At 41.0% G+C, this 24,099-nt stretch overlaps 8 protein-coding genes across 8 annotated transcripts; 5 read left to right on the top strand and 3 right to left on the bottom strand. All coding sequences in view use genetic code 12, as the record gives it.

The window, feature by feature from the left end:
• Nucleotides 1-1,621: 1,621 nt before the first annotated feature.
• Nucleotides 1,622-3,419, top strand: SIP5 (Sip5p; the record flags this gene model as incomplete). The annotated part of the gene is made up of 2 exons (XM_064915807.1): nt 1,622-2,033; nt 2,298-3,419. The coding sequence occupies 2 exons, from the start codon at nt 1,622-1,624 to the stop codon at nt 3,149-3,151; spliced, it is 1,266 nt and encodes a 421-aa protein (XP_064775717.1). The 3' UTR covers nt 3,152-3,419.
• A 2,287-nt stretch (nt 3,420-5,706) lies between these two features.
• Nucleotides 5,707-7,570, top strand: RJT20DRAFT_114696 (uncharacterized protein; the record flags this gene model as incomplete). The annotated part of the gene is made up of 2 exons (XM_064915806.1): nt 5,707-7,072; nt 7,127-7,570. The coding sequence occupies 2 exons, from the start codon at nt 5,707-5,709 to the stop codon at nt 7,387-7,389; spliced, it is 1,629 nt and encodes a 542-aa protein (XP_064775716.1). The 3' UTR covers nt 7,390-7,570.
• On the bottom strand, nt 7,571-11,151 carry RJT20DRAFT_125458 (glutamine amidotransferase subunit). Its single transcript, XM_064916490.1, has one exon. It carries the CDS (start codon nt 10,890-10,892, stop codon nt 7,641-7,643), a length of 3,252 nt encoding a protein of 1,083 aa, XP_064775715.1. The 5' UTR covers nt 10,893-11,151; the 3' UTR covers nt 7,571-7,640.
• Nucleotides 11,152-12,592: 1,441 nt separating this feature from the next.
• Nucleotides 12,593-15,959, top strand: PHO87 (SPX domain-containing inorganic phosphate transporter). The gene has a single exon (XM_064916489.1). The coding sequence runs from the start codon at nt 12,819-12,821 to the stop codon at nt 15,762-15,764; it is 2,946 nt and encodes a 981-aa protein (XP_064775714.1). The 5' UTR covers nt 12,593-12,818; the 3' UTR covers nt 15,765-15,959.
• Nucleotides 15,960-16,230: 271 nt separating this feature from the next.
• RJT20DRAFT_133105 (uncharacterized protein) lies at nt 16,231-17,271 on the bottom strand (the record flags this gene model as incomplete). The annotated part of the gene is made up of 1 exon (XM_064918197.1): nt 16,231-17,271. The coding sequence occupies one exon, from the start codon at nt 17,269-17,271 to the stop codon at nt 16,231-16,233; it is 1,041 nt and encodes a 346-aa protein (XP_064775713.1).
• Nucleotides 17,272-18,365: 1,094 nt separating this feature from the next.
• Nucleotides 18,366-19,595, top strand: PGA45 (Pga45p; the record flags this gene model as incomplete). The annotated part of the gene is made up of 1 exon (XM_064918196.1): nt 18,366-19,595. The coding sequence occupies one exon, from the start codon at nt 18,366-18,368 to the stop codon at nt 19,593-19,595; it is 1,230 nt and encodes a 409-aa protein (XP_064775712.1).
• An 841-nt stretch (nt 19,596-20,436) lies between these two features.
• On the top strand, nt 20,437-22,890 carry RJT20DRAFT_25364 (1-phosphatidylinositol 4-kinase). Its single transcript, XM_064919389.1, has one exon. It carries the CDS (start codon nt 20,639-20,641, stop codon nt 22,850-22,852), a length of 2,214 nt encoding a protein of 737 aa, XP_064775711.1. The 5' UTR covers nt 20,437-20,638; the 3' UTR covers nt 22,853-22,890.
• On the bottom strand, nt 22,891-24,078 carry RJT20DRAFT_25365 (uncharacterized protein). The gene has a single exon (XM_064919390.1). It carries the CDS (start codon nt 24,006-24,008, stop codon nt 22,929-22,931), a length of 1,080 nt encoding a protein of 359 aa, XP_064775710.1. The 5' UTR covers nt 24,009-24,078; the 3' UTR covers nt 22,891-22,928.
• Between the last annotated feature and the right edge of the window lie 21 nt (nt 24,079-24,099).

The raw sequence follows: 24,099 nt of genomic DNA, 5'->3' as shown, positions 1-24,099 counted from the left end.
GGCACTGGGAAAAAAACCACTCCGTTGTATGCGTCAAGGAGTCAGCACATATACAAAATTTGATATCCTTCTCATAGTATGAGGATGTCTTTTGTTCCCCACAATAGAAGGGCTGCCTTTGTTGCTATGGTTGCACTGGCAAGCCCCATTATTAATACCCAATAGTAGTAGGTGTAGCAGGCATGGCAAAGAGCAGGGCCATGATTAATCTTAATATAAACAGGAAATGCAGCATGAACGTGAACAACGATCTAGCTCCTCGTTGCAACCATTATATCCCCTAAACTGACCTATTGGAACTGTGCTTGGCCCGTGACTTTCAATGATCAACCACTCAATCTGGGGCAGTTCGGCAGAACGGTTGCTGTTTGTTGCCGTTTGTCCCCTTGTTTCTCCGACATCCTTCACCATCTCCGAACCAAGGCTCAATTCCAACTCGCTTTGTAGTCAACACCTCCACTTCTATCACTCACCAACTCTTAAGCGCCCCATTTCTCCCTTGTCTCTCCGTACTCCCCTTTCTCCCCATTCTCCACCACTATCAATACCATCGCGTACCTCAAGATCCTCCTCTCATCCTCCTGCCACACCTGTCACTCATACCGACGCCTGAAACAACTTTTTTCGGACCCGCTCGGCATAGTTTGCTACTCTGTGACACAGTTCTAAACCCGTTCCGTGGTTCCTATCACTGTTACATTTGTTCTATACCTGGTGCGCACTTAATACAGTCTGGTCCCTTTTCTGGTTCCTTCTCTCCCAGAATACTACTGACCTTTCGGTGTTACTGTGATCGGTACAACACAGTGCATCATACTGAGACGCACTGTCGGTTTTGATTACAGAAAAATCCAACTGGTGCCTTTTCCCACAGCCTGGATTTGACACATCGATTTATACCTCATCGAACAGACGGAGCAGGTCATCCAGAGTTCATCGAATAGAAAGCAGCAGAAACCCCGAACCCGTCTTTTCCATCCGGTCGTTGCCGTTTTACTAGTGTCGAAACCACCCTGTTTTGGAATCAGTGAGACTTAGCCATCGTCTCCATCACCCATCATTAACCATCCGTGTTTGCTGTTACCGCTACTACCAAGCACAATCCTACCATAGAAGTATTGTGGAATCCAATAGATAGCCTCAGTTAGTGCCGAACCCTCATTTGTTAGTTATACGCTCGAGCTGTTCTTGTTTCTAGCTTTCGTTTGCCACCTTTCATAAAGTTCCTGTTACATCGATATCTCCACAGATTCATCCAATAGCAGACATAACTACATTGCCAGATAATCTCTATATATCAGAGAATCCCGCCGGTACTCTTAGAATTCCCGTGCTAGCAACAACATAGTAGCCTTCATCTTCTCGTTGACAGTGATCAACATAGCTCGTGATTCACGTCTGAAACGTCATTATGGGTAACGTCCCTGCCAAAGAGAGTCGTAGTAGATCTAATACGTATTCTTCTACGTCTTCAGTAAACTCTGCAGATGTCGCCGTATTCAATAATCGAGGCGGCACTCGAAGAAACACTACTACAAGTGTCTTTGCCCATTCTCCCTTAGGTGATATCAAAAAGTCCAAGCGTCAAGAAGAGAAGGACCGTGCCCGCGAGAACCATTACATGAATCTAGTAGTACGGTACGAAGAGAATGTAGACGGTGGGTTTCTAGCACCGTATGGGACGTACAGAAGTAATCTAGACTACAACACAGAGATAGTACGTAACTTAATCATAGACAGAAGGTTATCTCCCTTCTACACGCCATTGCAAGATTTTGACGAATCATGGACAGATGACGAATTGCTTATCATCTTATCACAATTACTGTTGCACTCGATAGAAACTGCTTATTCCGATGCAGAAGAAGAGGATGATGTAGATAATCACAAGATCCACAAGCTGACCAACTACTATAAGCGCCAAGAGCAGAAAGCGAAACTTCAAAGCCTAGTTGCTCGAGTCAAGGATATTCAAAAGGAAGAAGAAAACAGATACCTAGAGGAGAAAATGAGATTGAAGAAGCAAATACAAAGTAATATGACTAATATGGCAAACCTGACTAGTGACACGACCAATATTGATGCAATCGCTTGTGAAAGTGGTAGTAAAGCGACTGCTGCAGCAAACTTGTCAAAAGGCTATCCACCAAACGACTTGCACAAGGCACATACTTCAAAAAGTTCTGCCATACCCATACTATCGTCATCCCCATCTCATTTCGCTGAAGCTACCAACACAAACACAATAACTCCTCCTTCATCTCCTACGAAACCACCATCGCGTATATCCCCAGAAGTACAAGTGTCGCCTGATATTCCTTCTCGTGATCTTCTTCGAAAGCTCTACAGAAATGCTACGGAGTGCCCTATTTGTTTCCTTTACTACCCTAAATATCTCAATGTCTCTAGATGTTGTCTCCAACCAATTTGTACTGAATGCTTTGTGCAAATTAAGCGTTTAGACCCGCACCCGCCACATGATGATAGCTCTAATGAACCTGGTTCAGAAGAGTTACCCCACACATTGATCTCAGAAGCGGCAAGTTGCCCGTACTGTGCCCTGCCTGATTTTGGAGTCACCTATGACCCTCCCCGTCTAATTAGCACGGGTATAAACGGATCTATCAAAGCTGGTAACTACATAGAACCATTCCAATCCATTCCTGAAGACGCTGTCACTTCTTCTCCTGGTTCAGGAACGAATGTACAACCTTCGGTGGCAATTGATGAAATGAGAGTAATGAAAAAAGGAGCAAAAAATGGCAAGAGAAGAGCCTCTCTAGCCGCAGATGCACCTGGAGTGATCACTGTGGATATGATAAGGCCCGATTGGGAGCAAAAGTTGATCTCTGCCAGAAATAAATTGGCCAGAAAGGCAGCTACAGCTAGCGCAATCCATGCATCAAATTTGATAATTAATGAAGAGGAAGATGATCCATCTAATTCGCCGAGAAGACGGAGATTCTCTGCTCCTATGGCTCGAGAGACAAGTAGTAATAGGAGCAGGCCTGGTACCAATAGTGCAGCCAATCATTTGAGAACGGTAGAGGAAAGAATGATCGAAGAGGCATTGAGATTATCGCTTATCGATGAAGAGGAGAGAAAGAAAAAGGTGGATGCAGAGGAGAGAAAGAAAAACCAGAGTAACTAGGGAAGATAGACAATCATTTGATAGTTACCAGGGTCATGTAGCGAAACCATGTAAAAAGGCACAACTATTGTTTTAATCAGTAATGAGCTCTTGGCAGAGTTTCCAATGCTCAAATGACCACACCGATCAGCATTGCAAAGTTGAAAGAGATGGTATTGGCTCACAATACTGAAATCCTATCATTCCATACTTAGACTCCATTTGCTAATATAAACTTATTTATACTATATATCTTATATTATATTATTTATATACATTCCTCGATGAAAAGCACAGGTGTAACCACAGCAATGAAAAGTTCTCCACTTGACAACGAATTTACCCCTAATTTTAAACTAAGCTTAAACGGCGGATGTGTCAGGTTCCACAACCGAATCTAAACGTTCCGGCTACACACTTGGAGACAGTTTACTGCAAGTATTTGGCCACTGGGTGATCCAAAGAACCTGTTGAGGGCGTTGTTGTCTAAACGGACTTCGTATTTACTGCTTCAAGCACGAATACATAGTCGAAAACACTAAATCCTGCTCTAGCATCTACCTACAGATGCCCCCTTTCTCTGCATCTGCTAGCCTAAAAGATTTCCATTACAACTACGTCCACTCCCACCTTTTACCGGCTCGGTAGTACGCACACACGCTCACAGCGAGGGGTTACCGTAGTTGAAGAGCATGGGGCTAGGCTTGTGAACACAAATTGCAAAAGTTTTACTTGTATGTTGACAACCAATCTCGCTCATTTCCTATTTAGGACAAATTAGTGCATAGATAATTATGCGAATAGGTTGAAAGCAAACTGTAGTGCTAATTATTAAACGAGACACATACAATGGCCGATGGTGCAGATGATGCTGGTCTATGGGAAACACCGACATGAGTCGCACCAGCACCACCACCACGAACCGGTGTTGAAGCTGTCAGTTGAGCAGCTGTGATGCCCCTAATCCACGGTGATGAGGGAATTTGCAATATACTAGAGGCGACCTCACGGCCAATAGTCCGAGCAGAGGAAATTGCTCGCATGGGAATGCGTTGGGAGTGCGTCGGTGATCGTTTTACATTTGCATAATGAGGCTAGTCATGTGCTTCTCATATTTCCCCCTTCTTGTGAGTCAAGTGAACACTTTACTAGTTAAGATTCGCAAGGTTTGGGTATGTGTGAACATAGAATGAACGGCACAGGACTGGGGATCACGATCGAGTGATCATTCCTGATTCGAACAGTGTAAGGAGGCAGAGAAGAAACGCGATGGAAGTATATTCAACCAAAGCTTGTGGCCTAACTTCTTTGGTGAAATATCTACAAGGGAACCCCGTTGTTATTGAGGTCTTGTCTACGGGTACCTACTCTAGATGCAGTGATATCTCATGCCGCTGTAGAAAACAAGGTACCAATGGGTCTCATTGTTTATTTACAACGAGTCCATTGTTAATTGTGAAAATAACCACAGCTACTGTAAGATAAAACGGGTACATTTCTTCCCATATGTAGCACAGGTTTGTTTGTCGTAAATGTTACCGCCGACTGATTAAACACCAATTAGGAAAAACATCACTTCGCCATTTTGGATATATTGTGTACTTCATCATTAAACAATTAACATGTCTATCCTTTGTGCCACATAGAACCGCGTGGACATGCATTCTCATAACGATACCATTAAAGGTTCTTTGTTTGACTTTTCCTAATTTCATGCTATTCCGAGGCCGTGTCCCTGCTACATGGCATACTTTGCCTCCCATTTTACGGTTTTCTCTGTCTGGCCGAGGGTGTTGCTGACCTAGTTCAGGTCACAATATTGCTATATTTGTAGGTCCACCGCTAGTCTCAGTCACGTGCGTGCGTATATTCTTCACATTTTCATCAAAAATATTTCCCCAAAAAATAAATAACTGCTTCCTACGAATATTATTTTTGCTCTAAAAAATTATTTTCTATGGCAAGCTGACGATATTACTGGATTGTTAGATACTGTAATCAATTTGCAATAATCCAACTCGACATCCCGAAGGTATATATACAATGAGGTATCTCTCCCAAACGTAGTTTTCACAATTTTGGAGCTGGAATTGTCGTACAGTAGCATTATTAATATTTTTCTTATTATTAATAAATTGGTTGGTGTCTGGTCTAATTCATCTGTCCTCCCTCACAAATTTTGGGCTGTCTTAGGTCTTGGATTTGTAGATCTGCCCGGTATTTAACAAATTGCCCGTAGACGAGCTCATTGACGATCCACAAGACGTTGACATAGACATTGGCAACTCTCCAGCTTGTGGCTGTGTTCTACATCTCATAGCTTACAACCATCTTCAACTTGCTCTAACAATCCCATCCACCACCATCATATTCCCCAGTCACTCCCGACTGGTCCTCATCATCCATCATTCTGTAAATCTCTGCGAAGCTAAGGGTCCGCCCCAAAACTCACAGCTATTCCTTCTGTTTGAGCTTAGAAAAACTTTGCATTACATAATTTAGACGGAGAAGGCCGTTTCAAACATTATATAATTACTACATTCCCTTCCGCATTCACAGATCATTTACTTGTTCCGATGGTTCCCAGCATCGTCGATATGTCAGAGACCGTGTTGACTGAGCCAGAGAGACATGAATCGTTCATTCCTCAGGAACCAGTGAATTCGATACCGACGAAGCGTATCTTCGACTTCAAGCTGCAGAGGCTTAAGGAGTCTTTGAAGATGTCCCCCGAATTGGAATTGGACGAATCCAAACAGCTTCTCTTGAAAGTGAAAATGGTTGGTATCAACTATAAAACCGATTTTAACAGCTTCAAACAAAACTCACCCAAGAGAAATGCATTTTCAGACAGGTTCTCCACCGTCTCCTCTGTCTCTTCCGAATCCCAGACAAGGGCCATTGTGCCAGGGAACAAGATCATAGGCAAAATTCATCATATTTCAGAAGGGTACGGTTGGAAGGACTTTCGTGACTCTGAGCATTCCAAGTATTTAGTGTACCCATACTCCAATTGCATAATTCAGAATCATAAACCACTCTGCTCAAGCTGCCAGTTTTTGGTTAGCAGGAACATTTCCATGGATTTAACCCCTGAAACATATCTGGCTCATCAACGTCACCAATGCACACAGAACCTCGTTTACGGGTACTCCATCAATGGTGGCTTGCAGGATTATATGAAAATTGTCAACCCCGACAAGACACTCTTAAAAATTCCTGATAACGTCAGCTCTCATGACAGTTGTTTCTTGCTTGAGACCATGTTGCCATTCTACTCGTTTGTAAAGAGCAAATTTTCAGTCCCTAGCTCAAATTCTCAACTGACCAGCATCAATATTCCTGGAAAGATACTAGTGGTTCTCAATGACATATCCAAGGAAGTTAACGATGTTCTCATAGTGCTTAAGCATTTCCAAGTTGACCAATCAACAGTTTCTTTCCTTGATCCTATGAAGATATCTAAACTTTCCCAGAAAGAGCTAGAAAAGTATCGTCAACAATTTAACCAAATTTTCCTTTTTGATTATAGCGATGACATGATCAAGTTCGCTAACTACTGTTCTAGTTCTCCTGGCCTTGAGTCAACAAAGAATCGTTATAATATCGTTCTCTTTGACCAGAACGATCCGGAATCGCTTCTTAAGAACAAACACCTCTCGAGGTACTATAATGACAAGTCCTACACTCAATTTAAACTTTCATACAAGGACAAACTTCACGCACAAGAACTTCTCACAATACTTTCTTCATTAAACAGCGTGGTCAAGACCACATCAAGAAGATCGTTGGACGCAACAGCAGTAAGTACGACTCCAGTACGTCGCTCCCGCCCTTCCATAGCTAGCATTGATTCAGCGGAATCTACTTTTTCTTTCTCTAATACCTTACGTTCAACCTCAACTGCTTCGACATCACCATCTTCTCCAGAGACTCCAGCACGTGACACTCATAAGTATGAATTCCCTTCAAAGAGTTTACGGTTCAAAGACACAGAGTCTATTATCAATGAACCGTCTAAGGAGTACAATTCGGCTGAAAGTCACTATTCGTGGTTATGGTACGACTCGGATATCGAGTTGTGTCTGTCTTGCGAACAGTCCGATGACGAGATGGCTGATGAGTTATATAACGACGACACTCGCTGGCACAGCATTAAGCAGATGAACAGACTAATTCGCAGGCGAGAGCTCAGTCGTGTAGGTTACACCAACAGGCCTCATAAGTTGACCACTTTGAACGCCTTTGTATTCTACTAGTCACACAGACTCTTCCACGTAAAATTCAATTCTTATTCGTGTATTTATAGATAAATTTCGAGTACTCATTTAATATATTCAATCGGTGATAATTCTTTCCAAATATGGCCGTGGTGTCAACTCAACTGGTAGGCCAGATAGCACTCGATTGCTCAATTACAGTTCCAATATATAGGTATAATGTATAATATTTTTTAATGCTATGCAGTGTTAATTTCGAAAATAAATATGAAATGCAATATATACAGTGATCATTGCCCCAACTCTCTTAATGTTTCCGTCAAGATAGATCTCATTTTGTACAAGTTGAGAATACGTAACTTCTCGTCCTTTAAGTGTGCATTATCGGAGGCCTGACCGCATGGAATTTGGGCAGCTGGTGCATCAAAGCACTTTTCTAGGAATCGAATTGATGGAATTGAACCACCCTCCCGAATAAATAATGGTTCAGTTTGTCCCCAGTTTCTCTTAATCTTCTCGTAGAGGATAGAGTACACTAAATTAGTAGGATCACCTAGCCATGGTTCTGCTTCGTGGAAAATATTGACCAGAATACGGTTATCTGAATGCAAGGCTTCGAATGATGAAGTAAGTTTATCAACCAAAGACTGCTTCACCTTTTCTAAATCCTGATTCGGCACTATTCTGATGGAAATTGTGGCCTTGGCAACCTGAGGAATAACAGTATTGTTGTTTGGGCCCGAGACTTGGATTTTATGAATAGTTAACGAAGGGTTACGCCACTTGGCCATCAATGTCTTTAAATCTTGGTTGCAAACATTCCTGTTAATAGCAGCCAGCTCAATATTCTGGTATAACTCAACTTCCTTGTTAGTTAACGGCAATACGTCATCGTAGAAACCTTCCAACTTGATCTCGTTAGATACTGGATCCACTAGTTGTCCCACTATTTGTATCAAGTCCATTGTCGGTTCTTTCAGAACACCTCCATCGACACCAGAGTGTCTATCTGGCTTATCGGACTTTATAGTTACAGCCGCATTAATGACTCCTCTCAAACCATAGTTCAAACAGGGAGTCTCGTCATCCAACCAGTAAGAGTTAGAAAGCATAACCCAATCGATATCGCCAATAAGACCTTTGTTTGCATTGATTACGTTCTGAAATCCAATGGAGCCACACTCTTCTTCTCCCTCAATAACAAAGACGACATCACACGACAACTCTTCATTGTGAAATAAGTCTGCGACGGCATAGATACTGGCAAGGGTAGGACCCTTATTATCAGAAACACCACGAGCATAGAGATTACCATCCCGGGCAGTCAAGACAAATGGGTCTGTATCCCAGTCAGCAGCTTCGTGATTTGTTGCATCAACTACATCGTAGTGAGCATACCAAAGAACTCTGGTAGGCTTTTCGGAGGAGTTTGCAACCTTGCTGTTGCGGCGGAATGTAGAATACACAATGGGATTTCCATGAGGTACTGGGAGTAACTTTGTCTGATAAGCGCCCAAGCTGAAAAGAAGTTTACACAAGAACTGTGCACAATGACGGGAATCCTCAAGATAAAGGGTAGGAAATTTCGAGATGGTTTTGAAAGAAATGAATTTATGCAAAGATTTCAATAATTCTTCGTTGGAATACTTACTCACTGTTCTGTTTGGGGCACGAGTGATTCCATCAGATAATGTTTGAGATGGCCTCGTCACTTTTCCAACATCGTGTATATCCCATAAACACAACGCCTTATGTCCACCTGATAATAAAAATGTTGATCCAGATATGTCTGCAAAAATCTTGACTGCTAATACAGCACCCAACTTGCTTTCTTGTTTATGATTTTTGTTGAAAATGTCATTGTAGGGCTCATCTTCGGTGGATATTATTACTGTGGAATGCTTGTCTAATTCGGTATGATTGTTATTGCCTGTGTCGACATTGGTTGCGTCATCGAGACTTGAAGACTGAGGCGCATAGCTTTTCAATGTAAACTTGACTAAACCTCCAAGGTTGGAAGCCTTGAAGATGCAATCATTGTAAATGCCGAGACTGAGGACTTCATCATAAGAGGAGTTACCCTTAGTCTCTCCAGTGAAGTGGAATGAGCGAATAAGCTGTGATGTCATCAAGTCCCAGACATTGATTGTGGAGTCAATACGTCCAACATAGAGGTGGGAACCTTGTATCGACATAGAGAGCACGGACTCTTCATTATCGAGAGTTTCGATCTTTGCAATAGCCAAACCATTGCTAGTACGGTTGATACCCCAGATATTGACGAATCCATCTCCGCCACAGGAGACCATCACGTTCTCGTACTTGTCAGCATAATGGAAGCTAAAGTCAGTTGCAGCAGAAGTTTCTGGTTCCGGAGAGTCCAAAGGAATCCCGTCATTGTTCTTTAGATCCTTCAAACAACGGAAAACGTCCATGCAATATACGTAACCATTATGTGCAAAACGTATAATGTCTTCACTCTTTACCTCTATCAATTTAGGGCCATTCTGAACCGTGTGAGTGCTGCTTGAATATTTCCTGAATAATTGATGCTTTGTTTGAAGAGTATTGATAGAACCGCCTGGACCTTTCGAATCAAAAAACTTGTCATAACGAAAATGAGGCAAGCGCTCAACATTTGAAGATGCATGACCTTGACCTGATACCTCACTGTTTAGCGAGAGGTGGCACCAGAGAATGGAAGCATTTTGAGCACCAATGAATATCGTAGACAAAGCATCGCACCAGGCAATAGAAAATATATCTCCTATATCAACCACCGAGAAGATGATATGAGTGCAGTGAATAATCTGCTCTGCTGAAGCAGCATTTAAGTAAAAGTCATTATCTTCTGGGGTTCGATCTTGTACCTTCTTTATACCACTTAAGTCCCATACTTTCACCAATGAGTCAGAACCAGCACTAAACAAGTAATTCTCGTCATTAGAGATTGTAAGAGTTAAGATTGAAGCAGCATGATTTTGTTGACCGCAATTGATTTCATGCTTAAGTGTGTAGTCGATCATGTCGTACACCAAGATCTTAGAGTCTTGGGTACCACAGAATATGAGTTTCTTCTGGGGTGCTGGAACCACACAGAGAATTGAATGAGTATGAGTCCATTTATGCAACAATGTAGGCGTATGTTCGGAGGAATTCGTAGATAATATTGAAAACGGCGTTGTTGGTAATATAGGTGGTGTTATGTTAGACATCACAGAATCGTTATCGTTCAACGGGCTACTCGGATAAGCAGAAGAACCAGATTTGTTACGGACATGCACTGGGAAGTGATGAGTCGGCACTGGACTTGAAGGAATGTTTTCGTAGGAATTAATTCTGGGCGCTTCTTGGAGTGATACATCTGCCATGGTCAAGTTAGGAGAGTTTAGTCTGACCGGAGTATTGGAGCTTGGTGAGCGAGTTTGAAATGAATCGGTAGATGAGTTTATCGGTAATGATAAACGCGCAGGAATCAGAACGTATTCACCCTCGTGAATTATCCCACGATTGAATCCAGAGTGTGGATTCGTTTGGGACATGATGTGCTGAGGGGGACCCTATTGTGGTGTCAATAGATGCAAAAATGGAGACGACGGCAAAGTTATATAATGAGAACCTCCTTCAGACGACGGAAGATGGTTAAAACACAGCAATGCCGTTGAATTGAGCCAGTCACGGTTTTTACTGCTGCCTATAGAGTACGATGGACTCTTTTCTCCATCCAATTCTTGTGCAGTGTGCGTGTTATACTTCTCTGTTTGTATCTGCTAACATAAACTCTGTGGAGCAGAAGCCACATTTATTACTCACAGTTTGTCGCTTCGTCGATGCGATGGAAAGAGAAGACAGCTTATCGGAGATCACGTGAAATGATATCGTGTGAATGGATTTTTTGCAGCAGAAAGGTCGGTACCGCAGAGAATTGAAAGGAATGAAGACAGCGTTGGGAGTTGAAATGATCAACATAGTGAAAGTTGAGTCCGAGTCCTGTGGCCCATGGAGCGGCATAAAAGAGTTTGCTCTGAGTGGTGGTTCAAAGTGCATTTATCCAAGAATTCCCGTTTATGGGCTGGTTCTGAAATGCTTGTGCTGGTTAGCCTCGGATTTCATGGTGTGGTAAAGGATAATGTTACCACTACCATGAGTTCCAGAAGAAAGAGGTACATTATGATTTTTCACTGCTATGATTTTTCACTGCTACTTCACTAGGATTTGAGAGCCATTTTCCATGCATAGTTTGTTACATCTGAAGCTGTTGGTACTTGCTCATAAAACGTTTCAATATCATTACAATTGTTTAAAAAAAATCTAATTTAAAGAAAATCACTAATAATCCAAATTGACTATGAAGCGATATCGTATGTTAGGGTTTGTTAAGTCCGAGATACAGACTAATAGGCCCCAGGTTTAAATATTGCAACCACACAATCCAATCATGACTTGCATCCTTTTCAAAGAAGAAACAATAACTAAGGTAACAGGAAATGAAACAATACCTGCACATAATCACATTCCCCATACTATATACGACCCCGTTCCACATACTTCAAATTCAATACACCTTTCTGCCCTCCTTATAATCAAAGATGAAATGCCCTTTCTCCTGCGGGGCTTTTCAATGGAGCCACTTACTGGCAAACCTCGTGTAAAAGTTCTTCTTATATATGACGAAATGCAGCAGTTCCTTGGCTAAACGTGGTGCCACTAGATCTGGTATCCCGCTTCGCAATCCCAAATAGGAAGGTACCACGCATGTCCCATGCACTCGTTACTTTCTTTCTCTATTCTTTATCATACTCTGCTTAAGCTCTTTTAAAGGTATCTTTCAGACAAAAGGATCTTTCGTTACGCTTACCAGCTAAGTACTGCTTGATACTGAAGAAAGCAGTCACAAGAGGGGATACCTAAAAGATGCCCAATATTTTAGTTCAATAGGTGAATCTGCTTGTATACAGAAATACTGTAAACCTGAATCACTTGGAGATCCTCAATGCAGCATTGCAAAAATTCTTGGAACATCAATACCTCTATACTAATTTAAAATACTTGTGTGCATACCAAAGAAAGAAAACACCCATACAGCAATATTGTAGTGATATGAAACATGCAGTACCAATTTTGTGTTCAGCATAACACCCATGCACCAATACATTCATCCCACGTGGGTGCCATCTTAATTTATGAATGCGAAAAAATAAGAAAAACAGAATCTCAGGGCAGCCCACGTTGTCTCCAATAAAAGGAATTGATCACACGAGGGATATCCCAAGAAGAGGTTTTTCTTGATTTTTCTTTTCTTTTTCTTGTTCGTCACCCTTTTTCCCATAGTTAAGAAAACGTGGGTACCTTCGACAGCGATTTAGGTTCAGCAACTGCTTACCGAACTAAATAATACGTCTCTAGTGCATCAGAACCGTTATAGGAAAGAGGTCAGACGAGTGAAACGTTGTAGATAAGCATTCCAGATGAAGTTCTCTCATTCGCTTAAGTTTAATGCTGTTCCTGAATGGCAGGACAACTATGTTAACTACCCTGCGTTAAAAAAGGTGGTGTACAAGTTGCAACAAGACCAGTTAGGTTCTGCAAATGCTCCAAGTGATGGTAGCATTCCAGTGGACTTAGTGAACCGTACAACGGTCTCTGAGTTGGTTGATACCTACAAATTCAAGAGGGTCATTAAAGAAGGTGATGAAAATGCTGAGGTCGACGAGTTTGAGAGCGATGAGCCATCTGTTCAGCCTGCTAACGGCCGCTTCAAGCCATCGAAGTTTATTAACAGATTCAAAAAATCTGCACCAGCTGTAGTTGATAGTGATTTAGAAAAGGTCGCTGGCTCCACTACTTCTGCTGCTGAATTTACCGACGGAAATTCACAGACCATGGAGAAGAATGCTTCTTCTACTGAGTCTTTCACTGTGGAACTTGATAATTCTACTATTGTTTCATTTAGGTCTACCAATGCCAAGAAGACTCCCGGTGCCGCCTCGGAAAAGGACTATTCAGACCCAAAATCAGAATCTTTTGATCCATTGAAGGTATTCTCCAAACAGTTGTTATTGGAGTTGCAAAAGATCAACGACTTCTTCCAGCTGAAGGAAGTAGAGGTGTTTAAGGGATATGACAACTTGATTAAGGATTTAGAGACTAACAATGTGAATATTGATGATGTTTTTAAATTTACTCAAGCCTACCATTACGATAACCCGGATGTCGTGAGTACTGATGACCACCATCAATACCACATTAAATCTACTCTTTCAAGAGTTACAACACATGCTTCTGTTTTCGATCATATTAACCATTTAGATAACGATTTCGACAAAGAGCTTCAAAATGCTGACTTGGAAAAGCAGAGTCACGTCCATGTTGAAGAAGATGAGGATGACGAGGACGAAGATGATGATGATGAGGATGACGACAACCACAGTGAAGATTCTGTCTTATTGTCACATACTGACTTCAATGTTAAACAACAAATGAAGATTACTTTAAGAAAGAAGTCTATCGCTCTCTTCATCAGTATGTCTGAATTGAAGTCATTCATCGAATTGAACAAAATTGGATTCACTAAGATCTGTAAAAAGTTTGACAAAACTTGCAACTACGCTATCAAGGATGATTTCATTAAAAACTACTTGCCCAATAACTCTCGTGTTTTCTACCCAGAGACTATCGAGGATTTGGACTACAAATTGGGCCAATTGGTTAAAATATATGCTTTCCTTTCGGGTAGATTGACCTCCAAGACAACTACCGCTGACTTGGAAAGTGTGAAAGCTGACTTGAGATCTCATTTGCGTGATCATATCGTCTGGGAGCGTAACACAGTTTGGAAGGACTTATTGTCTTTGGAGAAGAAGACTTACAATTTAGAGCTTAATGGGGACTCCACCCAAACAAAGATGGGCGAAGAGGGCCACCTTCACAACTCTCTTATGCACATGAGATTCACTGATGTGAAGTTACCAATTTCTGTATTCGGTCATAACCACGTTAAGATCCCATCTTCGCTTTTGACTGCTCAAGTTGTTAAACTCCTTGTGATTATTACAGTGTTTGTTATATTGTTATGCGTCAAGACTTTCAATGACCCGGTACAAGGTCGTTGTTTAGCTCTTTTAGTTGCATGTGCTATGTTGTGGGCTTCTGAGGCTTTGCCATTATTCACGACTGCTCTCTTCGTCCCATTATTAGTTGTCACTATGAAGGTGTGCAAGGTTGAAGGTACCAACGAGCCAATGTCAGGAACAGCTGCTTCCCAATACATTTTAGGTACAATGTGGAACTCTACTATTATGATTTTGATTGGTGGTTTCACCTTGGCTGCTGCATTGTCCAAGTACAATATTGCTAAGGTCTTATCATCTTACATTTTAGCATTTGCAGGTACCAAGCCTCGTAACGTTTTGATTTCCATTATGAGTGTTGCCTTATTCTTATCCATGTGGATTTCCAATGTTGCAGCACCAGTATTATGTTTCTCATTGATTCAACCAGTCTTAAGATCTGTTCCTACTGACTCTCCTGTTGCCCAGGCCATGGTTTTGGGTATCGCTTTGGCCTCAAACGTTGCTGGTATGGCCTCTCCGATTGCCTCTCCTCAAAACGTTGTTGCTCTTCAATTTATGTCGCCAAACCCAGGTTGGGGTAAATGGTTTGCAGTTGCACTTCCTGTTGCCATAATTGCCATGGTTGGTATTTGGCTTGAATTGATTTTCACCTTCAAGATTAACAATGTTAAGTTAAAGGCTTACAAACCAATCAAGGAGAAATTCACCACTAAGCAGATCTTCATTAGTGTGGTAACCGTTGTCACTATCATCTTATGGTGTGTAATGACCAAGATCGACAGCACTTTCGGTGAATCTGGTATCATTTCCTTCATTCCAATTGTATTGTTCTTTGGTACAGGTTTATTAAAGGCTGACGATATCAACAACTACCCTTGGTCAATTGTTCTTTTGGCCATGGGTGGTATTGCCTTAGGTAAAGCAGTAAGTTCTTCGGGTTTGTTGGCTACTATTGCCATGGCTTTACAGAGAAGGGTCATGGACTACAACGCATTCGTTGTTCTTTTAATTTTTGGTATCTTGATTTTGGTTGTTGCAACCTTTGTTTCTCACACCGTTGCCGCATTGATCATCTTGCCTTTGGTTAAGGAGGTTGGTGACGCCTTGCCAACTCCTCACTCATTGATGTTGGTTATGGGTACTGCATTGATTGCTTCTTCTGCTATGGGTTTGCCAACATCAGGTTTCCCGAATGTTACGGCGATCAGTATGACGGACGAAGTTGGAAAGCGTTACTTAACTGTCAACACTTTCATCACAAGAGGTGTTCCTGCATCTCTTATTGCATACATTGTCATTATCACCATTGGTTATGGTATAATGAACGCATTAAAGTTTTAGGAGAGGTATTGGTTTTTTCATCGCAAAGACACTCATTTCTTTGCTCCTTGTTGTATTTACAAAAAAGTATAATTTCAACGTTCTGCATCGTTTACTAGAAAAGTTCGAGTCTCATTTTTATTATATGTTTACTGTTTATTGATTCTCACTGTATATTTACTTATGTCTTCATTTTTTGAGGGCCATTAATTAACATTTTGTTTAAATCTTATGCATTACTAATTATGTTACAATGATAAAAAGAAAAGGTATAAATAAGTAATATCACATGGATAAGTAGTGATATCATTGCCTTTTCCTGAATAGTGGATGGCAGACGTAACGAACAGAAGAAGAAAAATGAAAAGTTGGGAAAAACGGTTTTAATAGAATTGAATTAATGATTAATCATTTTTAGTCGTTAAATGAGATGACATTGGAACTGGCTTGGGCTCCCATTATTATCTTTGTTTCTTCAAGGTTCTTATTATTTCTTACCGTAGAGATTATATTGAATCTGTTGATAAACTCCGTTATCTTCCATTTGCTTGAAAACTAAACCAAGAGCTGGCGAGTATGTTGGGTCAGTCATAGCCACTTCAATAACGTTGGACAACACATTCTCTTTTTTGAGTTTGGTGTATGGACCATTTAAGTCAATATTGTCGAAAAGGCCAGCACTATACAATTTTCCAATGAGTGACGCGGCCATTCCTCTAACAGGAGCATCTTGTAAAATTTCCATGACAAGAGGAACTGTAATCTCAGATTGGTTTAATCCTATGAGAATATCATCCAAAGAGCCGCTTACAAGCTGGGATCCAATAACATGGTTAATCAAATTGTTGAAGAACGAATTTGCTGAGCCAGCGTACTGGTCATCGTCTCTCTTGACATTGCCAAAGACAATAGCATTTTTCATGACAATTTCATCTGTCTTACTCTTAGTATTTTGAATAAGATCGGCCAAGAATGGAACTGTCAACTTTTTACCAGCTCCCAATTCAATAAGAAGTTGAGGTATGAAGGTATTATTAGGAGATCCGAGGATATGTCCAACAACAGTTGCGAGTTGTACTCTGTTAGTTTCATTCAATAAAAGTCCGTCCAATACTTGTGTGACAATTCCAGAGTTTAATACTGAGTTTACAATAGATGTGATATTCAAAGAAGTGATGTTAACTCCCGAAATTACCCCACCTCCATTCTCTACCAACGTTACAGTGAGGTTAGCTAAGTTATCCACTGCTTGAGGAGAGCCTGCTATTTGGTTAAGGACCTTGGTGATGATGCCTGAGTCTCCAACTTCTCTCAAAATACTGGCCACGGTATCTGAAGTGGTATCTCTCTTCAGTAAGACAGCTTCATGTTGCAACAAGAAGTTATCAAGAAGCTCTTCAAGAGCATCAGCTCTCTCTTCGTACAACTCGGCAGCAGCAGCGGCGGCAGCCGAGTCTCCAAAACCAGAGGCTACAACCACGGGAGTTACGAGAGGCAACGCTGCCACAAGTATTCTGATCAACTTCATCTTCTAGTTTACACTGGATTCACTGGTAGCACTAGCAATAAAGGAGTAATGCGCAATAATGGAGGCTTTATACACTAGAAATGGGTTTATCAACGTCTTCTTTTGAGCGGTTCTGCCAGCAAATATCGGTACCTGGAAAAAACAGTGGTTTTATTACAAAAATTTCATGTCCTCATGATTTTAACTGTTGCCCTGTGATTCCCCATTTAACTAATTAGGTAAATTAAACTACTCTGCAAATCAATGTAGGATATAAACGGGCGGTGGGGACACTACAGTTTCCTAAATAGGAAATTACTCATTCATTGATGGGATGTGATTACCTGCATGTAGCGACTCCACTTAGACATTATTTTTCTGCGGTCGGTGGACGTAGATTTTGCAATCACTATAATGAGACTGTGCATCAACTAGAGGCTAAGACTGGGGCAAGAAAAGAGGTCAAGTAAGCAGCAAAATCGAAACAAAAAAGGCTCAAGCAGAAAAACTCTTGAATCTAGAGTATGCTAGCAGTTCAGATTAATACTTGCAGTTTAAAAAATCACTAGAATATTCTGCTTTGGTTCAATTTAATCACAACTCCAGAATTAAAGACACCTGCACAGACCAAGTTTAGTACTTCTCGATAGCCTAATCGGGAAGTTACGCTTAAGATTCTAATCAATATGTTTACCCTGTTAGGCAAGTGAAGACAATTTAACGAAAAAGGTAATTTCGTGACAAAGAATACCACCTATTCGGTTGTTAAAACCTTCACTTCAAGGGCCAGTGGCTATAGTTGCACTGTTTTGAAGATGGAATAATGCTGTACGTCACACTTTACTACTTCCTAAAAGGAATAAGTTCACAGTTGACGTTGTCAAATTATGAAAATTCTATTCGTTTATATAATTTTTGATTCCTCATCTTTCCCTTTTAAATTGGACCCCTTTCTTCAACCAACCTTAAGAGCCTTGACATATACGTTGCTATCAAACTAAGTTCTCAAGCAGACGAACCTACTTGTCACCAGTCCATCCCATCCTTACCATACAAGTAGTTGAATATCCATGAGACTCAGTTCTATATTCTCAGTTTCTTGCTTCTTCGTAGCAATGGCGGCTGCCATTCCACAAGCCATCCCAGTAGAAGACTCCGAATTTCAAATCTCAGAGTACTGGGGAGAATTCCTTTTCGAAAACCTCGACCAAGAAGAGTTAAACATGGTCTACGACGTCTTTGACTCTGACTATGGCTTACAGAAGAGAGATGAACAAACCATCGCCACAATATTGAACTATGTCAATGAATCTCAGATTATCTTCAAAGTTTTGGACCAAGTTGCTGGCCATCCTGACAGAATTAGCACCCTTGCCAACTTAACAGGAGCATTGATTAAATCACTTAACGGCACTATTTCCCTTTCAGCTTTGGAGGACTTTGCAAAGAATTCCCAAAGTTCCATCAATATCACGGCTATCATTGATACCGTCGTGGCCTCTGGTATCGTCAAGAATTTACTTGATGGTATCTTATTGGATGAGAACTTTAGACCTAAGATCGTTGATTTGATTTACAGAATTGTGATCTCCAACAAAAGTGCTCTCTGGTTTATTGTCAATGGTGTACTTGCCAAGAGAGAATACCGTGACGTTTCTGATGAAGAAATTTTTGCATTGATCAAGAGAGCCACCAACGAAAATCAAGGAACTCTAGCTACATTTGCGTCCAACATTGTTGGAACCGTGTTACAGTCAAGCCTTGTTGCTAACATTTCTGTCGACACTCTCAATGCCTTAAACGATACCGGCTTCTTAACTTACACCGTTAAGAAACTTATTGGCACTGAATCATATCAAAACTTGACTGTCGACTTTGCTAAGGACCTCTATAACACTGGAGCCATCGACTTGAGCAGTATTAACCTCAGTGCAATAAACATTAGTGCCATTGTTGGTACTGTTCTTTCTGACCCTGATGCAATTGCTTCTGCCGTTGGAAAACTTTTGTCAGGAAAGCTTGACCTCAGCATTTTCGGACCTTATGCATCTGCCGTTGGCAGCATCATTAAGGACTTGGAATCCAAGGGTCTTTTCAAGGAGTTGAATGACTTCCTTTTCCCTTCGAGTACCACCACGCAAGCTCCTAAAACCACTTCTGCTGACAAGAAAGAGGCCGTGATTACTAGTACCACCGGCTCCGTCTCATTTCAACTTAAATCAGAAGGATCTACCACAGCTGGTTCTGGGGCTTCATTCATGAACACCGAGTCCAATGTATCGATTATCAAAATGCTCTTATTCGTTCAATCGTTTGTGTTCGGAGGAGCCTTGCTTTTGATTTAGAGAATAGAGCGACAACAAACAAACATAAAACAGAGACTGACGGTTTAACAATATAGTTTAGACCAGTTCTCTACCTGGCATTTGCTTATGACACAGATAAAAGAGTAACTATAAGTTGCCCATACCCATTTTGTGTGGGCCATACCCATTTTGTGTGGGTCATTAATGGTTGAGAGAACCTCCAGTTGGACCTCAGTTTTCTTCCTAATAGTAACGAACATATACCAGTTCGTTTCGTAAAAATGCATCGCCATCCAAGTCTCATTAATGAACCTTACCCATTCTTTCCGTTACCTGACTCATTTGTATATAATGAATCTTCCCAATTTTTCGGTTATCTACCAGTTTCAAAACACCATTTGGTGAAATGGGACTCTTATAATACCAAACTTGTTGATGCACTTTATGTCCACAGCTATATTTATATCATCCACCCGTGAATTGTCATTCCCATTCTTCTTCCTATTATTATTACTACTACCGCTTATTATTATTATTATTACTACTACTATTATTTTTACTACAATCACTACAGTATATATTACTAAAAGCAATCTACATTTGTTTCCAAGCCTATTTGTCTCAACTCTCACGCATTTATCAACTTTTAACTGTTCCGTTAGTCGCGGTTTAATTTGAATCTTTACCTATTTCGTAACCCTTTGGTCCTTTCGCTCTACATCAACCCACATGACTATCCGAACATGCCATTTGGTTCTTGTATAGGAACCTTCCCCATTTCTTCGTTGTGGATGATTGTTATCACATGTTGCTATATACAGGTAGATAGTCATCTAGTACTATTTTACGGACGGTTAATTCCGTGGAAGTAGAAGGATATCAGTTTAACTTGACGGGAATGCTTCTGATAATAAAATCGGTGTGGACGCAGTCGGTGGAGTATATTTAGGTGCCTCAATTCCTTGGATCTTCATTACTCGCATTTGCGTTTGGTTCCATAAAGTATTGGTTGAAGTAATTTCTTTCGGCGATTTTTTTTCACTGGTGAAGGGCCCATCACATCGTGCCCCACATTATAAGAAATGCCTTCAGCCAAGGATGTGGCCAATGGCTCAGACAAAACCGACGAGACGAATCCCGAAGGGACTGATCACGATAGTAAACGGGCCACATTCGACCGTATTCGTGATATTTCACATAAGTCTCTTGAAATTGATGATCTTGACCTGCCACAAGCCCTCAGATCATCTTCGGTCTCACCACGTACACAGCCAATTCTACTAACCAGAGAGCGGGAAGGCTCAATCTCTTCACAAGATTCCGACAGCCATGTCCTAGCACAAAGCTGGCACCCAACCAGTAATCCCAAGGCGAAACTTAATGTAGACCTTCGGTATGATCCCGATATTCTTAAGAATAAGAGTGCCAGCATTGCAGCTCCACCATCAGACGAACATGCAAAGTTACAGCGCAGTGTCTCTCAACCTACATCGGTTAGAAGAGCCAGTGACAACTCAATTAGTAACTTCAACAAGTTCACTAAAAATTATATAATACCAGCTGCAAAATGGGCCTACTCACCAATATCTGGAAACAAAACAAAGAAGGAAAAAGAATTCATTGAGTACCACATAGAATATTCGGTATTTCGTCCTTTACGGCATTTGAAGCCAGTAAGGTCAGCAAAAGACTTCATAATTCATTGGCGTAAGATTGTGGAAGATGAAACTGGGGCGCCGTTCGATTATCCCGAGAACTACTATAGTGGCACTGAATTTAACAATCTTCTTAACAACGTAATTGACTTAATCGAGATTGATGGTTTGTATCCTCAAAGAATTGCTGCGGGCTCTTCTGGAAGCTATTTTATTGAAAACAAAAAAACTATTGCGCCTGGGAACGTAAAGATATATAAGGTAGGAGTGTTCAAGCCAAAAGATGAAGAACCATACGGGCCACTATCCCCCAAATGGACAAAATGGTTACATAGAACATTCTTCCCATGTTTCTTTGGGAGATCATGTTTGATTCCAAATCTTGGATATATAAGTGAAGCAGCAGCATGCGTGTTGGATCGCCAACTTTTATCATACATCGTGCCGTTCACTGACGTTGTGTACTTGAGATCTCCAACATTCTATTATTCTTACTGGAATAGCGCCTCAAATGTATCCAAACTTCCAAAGAAAATAGGTTCTTTTCAGGTGTTTCTTAATGGATACTCGGAAGCCATCTCTTGGTTCCGTCAACACCCAATTCCAAATGATGTGAGTATACTACCATTGTCACTGGAAATTACTGTACCTAAGGATTCTACAGATTTGGACTCAAAATTTGTCTGGTCCCAAAGTAGTATCAGGCAATTTCAAGAGGAGTTGGAAAAATTAGTGATATTGGATTATATTATGCGTAATACTGACAGAGGACTTGATAATTGGATGATTAAGATTAATTGGAAGGTAATACTGGAAGACGAGGAGAAAAAGACTAAATCTTTGCGCCCCTTTGTTAAGATAGGAGCAATTGACTCAGGTCTAGCCTTTCCTTGGAAGCAGCCAGATGAGTGGAGATCATTTCCCTTCGGATGGTTGTTCCTTCCTTTATCAGTCATTGGTCAGCCATTCTCTCTTAGAACAAGAAATCACTACTTGCCTTTGTTGACATCCAAGTACTGGTGGGAACAAACGGTGACAAAACTTCGTAAAGTATTCGAAATGGATAATGACTTCAAAGAGAGAATGTGGCTTAAGCAATTAGCAGTAATAAAAGGTCAGGCATTCAATGTGGTAGAGATATTAAAGTTGAGTTATGCCGGGCCCTTAGAATTAACACGCAGGGAGAACTTAGAAATCATTGATGATATAACCTATTTGCCTGATCTGAATACCAATGATAGCTTGTTACGTGCAATGCAATCTAGTGTATTCGAAATAACTCCAAATGGCGCTTCCAACGGTTACACTCCATATGGAAAGTCCTCTGACGAAGAGGTATCTCCAGTGACGACAAAGGCAGATGATAGAACTCCGCTATTACCCGCTGGTCAAATAGTTGGTAAGACCAAGCTTCCCATCTCGCGTAATTACTTAGATTCAATTGATGAAACCAGGAATGAACTTGCTGCTTCAAGCGAAGCTGCCGCTGATATATCCAACGGAAATAAAATTGATTCTTTAAATGGCTTCGAATATAATCTCAAACACTGCGATAGCTTACACAACAGTGGTATCCAAAGGGTTGTTATAGAGAGATTGGTGAAGACTACGAATAGTCCTCCAGTTTTCACTTGGTGCTAGTTGTTCATAAAATTTAAGAATAAATGATCTAGTTATATCTAATAACGTATAGGCAGTGTAACACAGGAGCTAAGCTCTAGTGTTTGTAGTGTTCTCTAAAGATTTCATTTGCTTTATCAGAATCCCCCTTGTATAAGGATTTGTCAATAGTGAATAACCCATTAGCTTCCTTTATTCTGTATTGGACTAATGTGAGAAGTTGGTAGACAGTGCTCAAAATGGGAGTAGGTACACCATTTTTGGCTGCAATCTTCAAAGGATTACCTAAGATGACTTCTAATTCCATGGGTTGTTTCTTACGCATGTCTACGCACATAGAAGGGGAGTAGAAGAGACCATCTCCAATATGAATAAACTTCTCTGGAATTGTTGGGGTAACTTCCACACCAGCAGACTTTGCAATGGCAATGACTTCCTTCATGGCGGGTCTAAAGAGAGTATCGTTTCCAATAAAAGTTTGAGCCCTGGAGACATCGAGGTCAACCAAGGCTGTTATGGTATTGAAAACACAGTTGTAAACTAGCTTTTCCCACCTCGTCTTCTGGACGTCCGTGTCAACTTGGATCTTGTTCAAGCCGTTATCGTTCTGGTAAATGTGGATGAATTTTTCAATGACCTTGGCGGAATTGGGATTGCGTTCTGCTTCTGGTTTGAAATCTCCAATGAAGACGTTATCAGGACCTTTGTTTTCAATGACACCGTTGTAGTTGGTAGAACCAATAAGGGTGATTCCACTCAATATAATATTGTTGGGGAATTCCTTGATCATAGGCTCTTCGATACTAAGACCATTTTGGACAAGGATAATGGTAGACTTTTCACTCACGGCTGGTTTGATAATTTCTTCACATGTATACTGTCCATCGGGGATGTTCTTGGTGGTAACCAAGATATAGTCGAACTCACCATACTTCTCGCGTGCTTCGGTTACCGACTTAGCTATGTGATGAGGTCTCCATCCTTCGATTTTCCCGTATGTACATGAGTTAATGGTGAAACCCTTGGAAGTGACTTGGTCGTAATCCGATCTCACAACCAAGGTGACCTCTGATCTATCTCTTACAGTAAGGGAAAGGGCACAGATGGTACCGACTCCTCCGGAGCCGACGACCAACACCTTTGGTTTATTTTCAGCAGGTTCTCCAGAAACAGTCATTGTACGGAGAGAGCGATTCTATTCTGAAAAATCACGAAAGAGAATAAAGGAAATGCAAAAAAAAAAAAAAAAATACCAAGAAGCAAAAGGC

This window comes from Scheffersomyces xylosifermentans (genome assembly GCF_036884685.1).
Source record: "Scheffersomyces xylosifermentans strain CBS 12540 chromosome Unknown RJT20scaffold_2, whole genome shotgun sequence".
In the NCBI taxonomy this organism is placed as follows: Eukaryota; Fungi; Ascomycota; class Pichiomycetes; order Serinales; family Debaryomycetaceae; genus Scheffersomyces; species Scheffersomyces xylosifermentans.
Note: the sequence above shows the minus strand (reverse complement) of the source record. Positions and strands in the feature narration are given on the sequence as shown.